At 51.2% G+C, this 9,686-nt stretch overlaps 1 protein-coding gene across 1 annotated transcript in view; it reads left to right on the top strand.

Moving 5' to 3' along the window:
• LCP2 (lymphocyte cytosolic protein 2 (SH2 domain containing leukocyte protein of 76kDa)) overlaps positions 1 to 9,686 on the top strand; it is a 44,603-nt gene that overhangs the window by 13,614 nt on the left and 21,303 nt on the right. The window contains exons 4-6 of the mRNA XM_012649688.1: positions 6,837 to 6,902; positions 7,306 to 7,337; positions 8,230 to 8,267. Of these exons, the coding sequence (XP_012505142.1) occupies positions 6,837 to 6,902; positions 7,306 to 7,337; positions 8,230 to 8,267 (136 nt within the window). The remainder of the gene's footprint in view (positions 1 to 6,836; positions 6,903 to 7,305; positions 7,338 to 8,229; positions 8,268 to 9,686) is intronic.

The raw sequence follows: 9,686 nt of genomic DNA, 5'->3' as shown, positions 1-9,686 counted from the left end.
TTGTTAATTACTCAAGGCCACAGAGATAAGGGACCTGAGAATTCCTATCCTTAGGACACTCACATTCTAATGGGAGGGTCAGCTATACAAACAAAGCGATTATACTATAACCGTGCTGTGACGCGTGCATATACAAGTTCAATGGGAGTAGGAAGGCAGGAGTAATTTTCTCCACAGTATTCAGAGGAGACTTACGGAACAAAGGGACCATAAGTTAAATTTTGAAATGTGAAGGATGGATTGCAGGACATTCTAGGAATGGAGAGCCTGTTGCAAAATGCCAGGGCACCAGTGTGCTTAGTGGAACTACCAGTGGGGCAGAGCAGCTGGGGCATATGCCTGGGGGAATTGGAAGCAAAGAGGCCAGAATGACAGGTGGGGGTGTGCGTGTCACCATTTGTAAAGACCCCGTGAGCCATTCTAAGGATTCCGAGAGTGTGAGTGCACCAGGAAGGAGATCAAGGTAAACCTGTGTCTTGGCTCTGTCTGGCACAATGTGAGAGATGATTTAGAGGGGAGCCCATCTTGGGGCATGGGACAAAGTTAGGAGATGGTGGACATGATCCCACTAATGAGACGGGAGCCTCCCATCTGTGGCTGTGCTGGGAAGCCGGGGGATGGAGGGGATTTAATCAGAGCACTGGGACAGAGACAAAGAAGGCCCTTTCAGCTTGGCAGATCCTTTTTCACTGCAATGCTAAGCTCAAGCAATGTCTGAGAGCCTGGAGAGGGAGGTGGGGTGAGCAGTGGCTGCTGGTTAACGTAGAAGGGAGAATTACAAACATCACGTTGTGGGTGGGGTAGGGGTGAGATATTTCTTTAGCTATTTGAAAACTGAAACAAAAACTTGGCCTGTGGTGAATCCCCTCCATATGTTTCAGTGTGTACCCAGGTAGACTAGGAGGTCTGTCCGGGAAACGTGAGGGGTTAACATGGGGTTGATGGAGAAGACGTCAAGGGAGGGTCCAGGCCACCCTGATCAGTGACTCAGAGAATCACCGTTTCTCTTGGCAGAAATGTGTGATAAGCACCAATTCCAGCTCTACTCCAATGAGCCGTGTGACCTGGGCACATCCTAGACCATCCTCAGTTTCCTAGACTATAAAGAGACGGAAAGGGTGAAATATGCTGCACGGGCTTGCTGGTTTTAAATACTACCATTGTAGGTGCGAACAGGTAGACGGGCGGGCTTAGTGAGAAAAAGTGCAGGCCCCGTGGTCAGACTACTTGAAACTCAGTCCTTCCACTCACAAGCTGTGGAAGACTGTGAGACTGTGGACAATTATCTCAGCTCTCTGAGCCTCAGCTTCCTCATCTGTAAAATGGGGATAATAATAGAATCTGCCTCAAAGGATCAATGGGAAAACCAAAGGAAATAATGGGGAAATAATAATATGCACTAAGAGCTAGCTATTCTTACTTTGCATAAAAATCTCGATTAGCACAAATTAGAGTATTTTACTAATTATTCTATCTTGTTAGAAAGGGAAGATTAAAAAATAGAAAGGGCATGGGGCTTTGGATGGGGCGATCCAGGTTCTGAGGCTGCCTCTGCCCCCTTCCTTCCAGTGAGACCTTGGGGAAGTGGCTTCACCGGTCTGAGCCTCCGTTTCCTCATCTGTAGAAGCGAAGGGAACTAGCTTTCAGGGAGAGGAGAATATTAAAGGAGGCAGCCCACATGAATTGCCTAGCGCTGCCTTGACACATATAAACGTTCAATACTTACTCATTCCCTTTCCCTGGACATAAGTTGATTTTTTTTTTTTCTCATTACCCTAAAGGGCTGTGGAAAAGAAATTGTGTTTATGTGCAGCAGATCCAAACAAGATTATACTTCTTTGAATACATCTGTTTCCTTCCCCAAAGCTTAAAATATCAGTATTAAATAGATTTTGGAAGAAGCCAGATTCTGGTGAGGAAGGCTGTCTCTGCCGGCAAATATAGTCCCTCTCTCAGGACATAGTTGACCCCAAGACACCCCAATATTGTAATGGGGAGGATTTTTAAAGAAAACCATGAAGGTTCCCTTTACAGGGCCTCTGATAAACCTCACCATATAGCTGACAGTGGTCTGGTTAAATCAACAGAATACATGTTAAAATCTGCTGGGGCCTATTTGGGGTTTATTAAAGAAGAAAATGTTACAAGTTTTACACTGAAATCCACAATGTAATGTAAGAAAACAAGGAGAGGGGAGTGACGAGTGGGTGGTGTAGGGTGACTCTCTTTGTGCTCATTCTCATTTGACCTATCGCGGTTAGTGGAATCAGGCCGGGAGAATCTCAGATCCAAACAGAGAAGAACTGCGGACTTATCTGTCATGTGTCTGTCTTCCTGTAAGGCTGTGAGGCCCTTAATGGCAGGGATGGCATCCTGTGTCATCTCCTGAGTACCTGCTTCTCTAAACGAGACAGAGAAGACGGGGAAGGTGTGGAGGGAGGGACCCAGAGGTGAAACGAGTACTTTTGTACCTGTTGGAAAATGTGACCAGCAACCAGCAAAATTGAAGCAGTGACAAGACTTGTCTCTAACATGCTCCTTTCCTCTCCCACGTATGGGCTAACCCCTGGCAGGGTCTCCAGCCCTCCTCCATCCTCGGTAATCCGCCCACATGCGAGGTGCCTCCTCTCACCTGCCGTTTCTTCTCCAGTGCAAGCCCAGAAAACTTGGCTTGAAGGCTCAGCTCCCCAGTAACACTGGGCATGTGGCCTTTGACATCTGACCTCCTTCAGGTCCTCACCTTCCTCATTGGTAAAAATGGTAATAATTATACTTGTCTACCATGCAAGTGATTGTGAGGCTCAAGGAAAATGTGACGTGCAAGATTGTAGGGCGGGGAACAGGGTGAAGAGTGGGGAGACCACGCCATGCCCTCAAATGATTACTTCCCAGCCCCATGTGGTCCTCTGCTGAGGCCAGAGGTGATGGTGGAAGGCCCCTTCCTGAGTCTTAAGACACCCGGGCTGCCCCCTGGCTTCTCGGGTGAGGAAGATGGAATTTAGAAGGTCTGGCTCAAGGAGATTGGTCTTTAAAGACAGAACACTTTTTTCCTTTAAAGGAGGATGGCGTGCAGAGCCAGGGCCAGTTGAAACTGGGAATGTGTGCGGGGAGGAGGGGTGGACAAAGGTGACGTCAGATCCCAGACAGGCAGCCACAGGAGAGCTGGAGACAGCGCTGGGGGAGAGGCAGATGCGCCCTGCCAGAGGGCCTGGGCCCCTTGCTGTGCAGGGAGGGCCAGCGGGCAGTCTGGAGTCTGAGTCAAGGGAGCGAGCCTCCCACTGGGGAAGGCCCTGTATGAGGGAGAGGAGGGTAGTTGGTCCAAAGCTCTCACCATGCAAGCTGTGTAAGAAATACATTTTCCATCATAAGCCAGTATATGACTGCACAGCGACAATGTAGGAAACAAAGACAGAATTTTCATGAGACAGTACCTACTCTTATTAGGTGCTGTGTGCTCCGATATTTCTATTCTCTACCCCTTCTATCCCTTCTTCCCTCCCTCCCTCTCTCCCTTCCTTCCTGCCTTCCTGCCTTTATGCTTGCCTGCCGGCCTGCCAGCCGCCTTTCTTTTCTAGTTTCTTTCTTTCTACCTTCTTGTGTGATCAGCACAGTTGACTTCAAGACCCACTAGTGCAGTCGTTGGAGCACAGGGAGAACTGGGGGCTCCATCAGAGACCAACTGAGAGCCCCTACTCTCCCTAATCCCTGCCTCACTCCTTCATCATTACAAAGTTCCTTCTCCTTCTGCCCCTCCTCCTCCTCCTCTTTTTTTAAAACACAATTTCACCAGTGTCAAGAATAACCGGATTTATTTATCACAAAACTTTTGTGATCATATAACTCGCCTGGGGGCCGGTTGGCGTTACTGCTGCCTGGGCCTCCCCCTGGAGAGTCTGATCAGTTAAGTCCAGGCTGGGCCTGGTCACGCATGCGTGTAACGGGTGCACCCAGGCGGTCCTGACGATCAGGCCTGTCAGGGACTCCCTAGTCAGGCCCAAGCCCCTTATTGTGCTGATGAGGAATCTGGGGCCTGGAGAGGTCACACAGTAGGCACCACCCTTGGGGCAGGACATTGCAGTCAGACTCTCTGTGCCTACGTGTTCCACAGCTTGTGCATCACCAGGAGGGTCTCTAGACTGAGAGGATGAAGACTGGCCCCCATCATGCAGCAAGTTAGGGATGCAGTTGGGCTGGAACCCAGGTCATCATAGAATGCCACCTTTCTGCAATGGCCTGACTTCCTCCTGTTGCAGGTCCAGCCCATTCCAGGGCCAGCTCATGCCTCAAACAAGGGGTATCAGAGAGAACTACTGTCTACAGCCCCCTGGTCCTCTCCACCTCCTTCCCTGCTCCTGAGTGAAGCCTGGAGTTTATGTGGTAGAGGGAGAATGAGTCACCTCCAGCCACTCACTGTCACTCGGTCCTCTGGGGATAGGGTGCAACTTTGAAAGTTTGCACATGGCCATAGTTGTAGCAACCATCTTCCTGCCTTGCCCACCAGCACTGCCCCCCTGTCTACCAGCCCCTGGCAGTGGTCTTGCGGGCTTGGAAGGTGTTCTCTCAAGCCTCTGAAGGAGGAGAACTCTGGGAGCTTGGTTGCAAGCCAACTGCAGGCCCCGTGCTGCCCGCTCTCAGCTCTTTGCTGCTCCTCTGCTGAGGCTGCGGTTTGGCATTTCCTTCCTTACCCCGTTAGAGCCCCAGCAGCCTCCAGCCTGGCTGTTAGAGATACTGGTAGGAGGTGACACCGCAGAGAGCAGGGGGTCCTTTCAAGATCCAAAGCAGCCCTGTGAACTCAGCAGGGCCCAGCCAAGATGTGTGGGATGGGGGCGCTGAGGTGCGGTTCAGCCCCACCTCCCTCAAGTCATTACTGAAATGTCACGTTCTCATTGAGGTCTGACCATTTTAAATGGCAACTGCACCCCACCCTGCACAGCCATCCCCTTCCCCAGCCCTCACCACCATTGTGCATGTATATACACAGTATAGGCTTAACTTCAAATTTCACCTCCTTAAAGATCTCTCTCCACTAGCTCGCAATCTCCTGGAGAGCAGAGATCTCGGGTCTGTTTTCTTCATTGACGTACCTTGAGCGCCCAGCGGAGGAGTCCCTGGCACTTAGAAGGCCCTTAATGCATATTGTTGAATAAACAGTGACACCTGACATGGCCAGGATGCAGGACACTAAAGGGCTCCCCTGCCCACTCTGTAGGAGACCTTCCATCCGGCATGCGGTCATCTTCTCAAACAACCACTCAAAGGACCCGAAAAGAACCACGTCTCGAGCATTCTGATGGCATGATCAGAAGGTGACCAGGAAGCCCCCACCCCTGCTGTAAATATCTTTGCCTCTGGGCAGTCACTGAAGTGTGAAATTTCAACAATGACATTATTACAAGGGATTAAACATTGCCCTTTCTCCTTCTCTGTCCCTGTAAGTCCCCAGCGTAGTTGTGAAAATTCATTCATCCTATCATTCTAATGAGGTAGGAGGGTTTGGAGCCCTGGGAGAAGCGGGAGAGTCGGGGGGACCGGGGAATGATGAAGGAAGCTGGATGTGGCAGATGCCGAGGACTTTCTTTGCTAACTTAGTGAGTTTGTTTTAGCTCAAACTTGTTACCTTGAGATGATCATTAAGAAGACCGTTAAGCAAACGAAGACCACGGGTCATTCTCATAGATGGGCTAGGTAGGGACCCAACAGTGCCCGCTCCCAGGGAGCCTGCAGCATGCAGAGAATAAACACAGGGAGGTGATGCACTGAGGGGTGCTGGCTTGGAAATTGTGGCACCTGGCTTGTGGGGCTGGTGTGTGTGGCGGGGAGAGGGGCAGTCTTCATCACTGACCCGCTATGGCTGTGGGTGGATACTCTTCCTTGTCTGGGCCTGTGTCGCCTCCTCTCTACAACAAAGTTGGACTAGATAATCTCTGAGGCGCCTTCCAAGCACCCCAAATCCCCAGGAAACACGGAGCCCAGCTGGTTACTAATGTGGGTCTCTTAGTCTCACCAGTGGGTGCTGAGAGGGGCTGGAGTCTCGTGTCCCAGAGGTCTGAGAGTGGAATGGATGCTTGTTGCTAGTGAGTGCTGGAGATGTGGTCCTGATGACAAGCCCTCCCTGTCCTGGGGGTCGAGGATTTGCGATTTCAGGCATGGAGGTACCCAAGGACTAAGGGTATCTTCAAGTGTCCTGACCAAGGTGGCCCCAGGGGGATGGATGACTCAGGGGGTCTCTCACTCTGAAGGCTGTGCCTTTATAGGGGATTCTTCTCCAAGTTTTTAAAAGAATCCATGTCACTGAGTAGGAGTCAGGGAGGGGATACTGGAAGGAGGAAACAGTCAAAGAACAGCCTACTAGAGGTTGTGATAAGAAACATGTAACGAGTAGCTAGCTGATTCCTCTAGGTCTGGGAGGTGGTTTGAAGATTCTTGGGAGCAAGATGTCACCACAAGGATGCTCATGCAAGAGTCAGGGAACCTCAGCCCCAGGAATAATAATACAATAAAATACACAGTTATAGTCTCCAGATCCTGCGGCTCCTGCATTTCAGCGGAAAGGAAGCCACGTGTGAGCTGACGGGTCTTTAAGGAGAGGCTCTGAGCTAGATGCAGAATGTTCAGCCGGAGAGATCAGCAGGAGCAAGGTCTGGCCAGGGGCGGGGTCACAAGTTCTGGGAGGAAGTGAGGAGCAGAGGGCCCCCACGGAGGTGACCAAAAAGAGGCTGGCCAAGGTTGGCCCAGGCACCCCAACATCCTATAGATCAGGGAACTTCAGGGCTCAGTGGGAAGCTGAGGCCGGAAGGAGGTGGTCATCTCTCTGTATCTGTCTCGTTATCTTACAGGATTCTCAGTAAGTTAAGTCAAGAAATCAACAAGAACGAAGAGAGGAGGAGCATCTTCACACGCAAGTGAGTGGGCTGGCCCTGGGCCCTCTGGGAGGAAACCCAAGAATTTTTAAAGTCGTGTTGAGCCTGCAGTGGTTGCCTGAGTCCCAGGGGTCTTGGACGTGGTGCCCAAGGAGGGCGGGGGTTCCCTCTCCCTGCCCTACATCCTGCCCCGGGGTCCATACGTCAGGGGAACTTCCTCCAGAGTGTCATGCTCCCAGTTGTTGTGCCACCAATGTAGCTTTTGTGGTTTCCAGAATCTTCTTTGGAGCATCCTAGCCCCAGTTGCCAAGCAACAAGGACAAGTCCTTCCTGGGCAGTGAGACACACCCTGCACTGGGGGCTCCTCTCCCAGGACTGGATTGAGGAAAGAGGGAGATCCCCTTAATCAATAGGACCATTAACGCAGTGCTGTTTGCCTTTGCAGACCCCAAGTCCAGCGGTTTCCTGAAGAGACAGGTAAAGGCTGGGGCTGAGAGGTGATTGCTTTAGGAGGTGGTCGGCCTTCAGTTCTTCTGCCTTTCTGGTGCCTAGGGCTCCTTGGGTGTCATGCAGGCGACCTTACTCATTTGTTTGCCAGCAGTTCTTACCCAGGAAAGGGCTTGGGTCCCGATTGAGGGGAGGCGAGAAGTCACTCTGCAGGGCACCCGACTTAGAGCTCCTGCTCTGCTGGGACGTCTGCAGAGACACACTGAGGGGGTCTGGGAGCTGCGTGGGGCAGAAGGACCCAGGCTTTGACTGAGCACCTGATGTGAGCCCCCTCCCCTGCTTCCGAGGCTTTTTTGTTTTATTATTATTATTATTATTTTTTTTTTTTGGGCTAGCAAACAGCAGAAGTTTATTTCTCACAGTTCTGGGGGCCGGGAAGTCCATGGGGAAGGCGCCAGCAGATTCTCTGTCTGGTGGGGCCTGCTTCCTGGTCCAGCGACTGTGCCTTCTCCCTGCGTCTGCGCCTTTGGGCGGGGCTGCTTCTGAGCCTTTAAAGCAGTTTTTCAGAGGTTCAGTTGCACATAGTGTTAACATGCAGATTGCTGGGCCTCACCCAGTCCTGCTGAATCAGAAGCTCTAGGGATGGGGCCTCAAGTGTCTGCGTATTTTAAAGCACTGCTAGGTGACGTTCGCCACGGGAAAGGTGGAGAACCACTGCCGCCCTCTGGTTCTCGGGAGAATGAGCCCCTCAGGTAGACTCCCCGGAGCTGACAGTACGTGGCTAAGTCCCAGCTGTGTGGAAGGAGGAGGAAGGCCTGGGCCGGGGCACAGGTGGGGAGGGCGCAGATGCAGGAGCTGCTCTGACTTCCCTTCGAGTGGCGGCTTCCTTCGGTGCTGATAGTGGTGTCATTTCCTCCCACAGAAAGCCATGAGGAGGACAACGGGGGCTGGTCGTCCTTTGTGAGTATGGTGTGGGCTGTTCTTCCACCCGACAGCAGCATTCAGGGCGGCTTTGTCATCAGGTCCCAGCACAAAGCCACACGGAGCAAGGCCTCTAACAAGATGCCAGCACACCCCTCCAGGGCTCAGAAAGGGTGTTCTGTGAAGGGCCAGACAGAAAGTATTTTCGGCTTTGGGTGCCATGCAGCCTCTGTCTCAACTAAACTCTGCCACCGGAGCACAAAAGCAGCCGGGTGGACGAGCTAACAGATGGGTGTGGCTACGTGCCCATAAACCTCTATATACAAAAACAGAGGGGGCGGGCAGGGCTTGGCCCTTGGGCTGTAGTTGGCTGAGCATGCAGTTATCCACCATTACCCACCCCATGCAGGGCCTTTCCCCATCCCCCACCTATCTCCAAAAGTGAACCCTCCTAGAAATCCACTCTAAAGGAACTTTTCTTGTGGACTTTAGTCCCCACTGGTAGCGCAGAAGGAAAAGGATTCGGAAAGACCTCAGGGAAGGTCCAATCCAGTTGGTTTTTACATTTGAAGGGTCCCAGTGAAGCCTTTGAGAGTCGGATGGATTCTGGACATCCCCTCCCCAGAAAACTACACGTACGATCACCACTCCTATAACTAGTCTCAGGCCAAGGGCTCTAGTAGGGATCGTAGCCCAATCTGTTCAGTTCAGAGATGAAGCCACTGAGCCCAGGGGAGAATGTGACTTACACAGAGCCACACAGCGAGTTATAGGCAGACCTGCCACCAGGTCGCCCGACCCTCGGTCCAGTGGTCTTTCTGGTAAGTGGCTGCCTCTGGTGCCTTTAGAAAGCAGGAACAAAATGTCCCTTGTCCTACTGGGATTCTAGTGAAAGAAAGTATTTAATTTAAAACCAAAAAGATGTTTAGCCAAGTTTGTGCTTTCTACGTGAAAACAAAGAAATATGGCAGATGTATTTTGTATACAGGGAAAATAGAACAGACTTTCCCCCACAATGGTTCTGTTTTCTCTCAGAGCTGAATCCTCGCCACGCAGCCTTCTCATGCTCAGCCCGAGGACACTGTCCCATCCCTCTGCTCACTGAGGGTTTGCTTTCTATTCACTGGTGGCTGGAAAATTCAGTGGTTCCATGATATGCCCAACTCTTCACAGGGGGAAACGGGGAGGTGGGTGGACATCAGGAACCCAATCACATAAGCATTTTACACTATGGGTAACACACGTTTAAAAGGTACAATGAGGCACAGGACAATTGTAAAGAGTTTATTTGCACAAACAGTGATTCATGAGTCAGGCAGCACCAAACCAGGAGTGGTACCCCGGTGAATACAGAAGTAATACAAAGAAAATACTTGATTGGTTACAGTTATAAAGTTGTCTTATTTGGTCTATCTTGCTGGAAAGTTCCTAGGTATAAAATTATAAGTTTGTTGGCTA

Source organism: Propithecus coquereli, unplaced genomic scaffold (genome assembly GCF_000956105.1).
Source record: "Propithecus coquereli isolate 6110/MARCELLA unplaced genomic scaffold, Pcoq_1.0 Scaffold301, whole genome shotgun sequence".
NCBI classification, from domain to species: Eukaryota; Metazoa; Chordata; class Mammalia; order Primates; family Indriidae; genus Propithecus; species Propithecus coquereli.
This window is presented reverse-complemented; position numbering and strand designations above follow the sequence as displayed.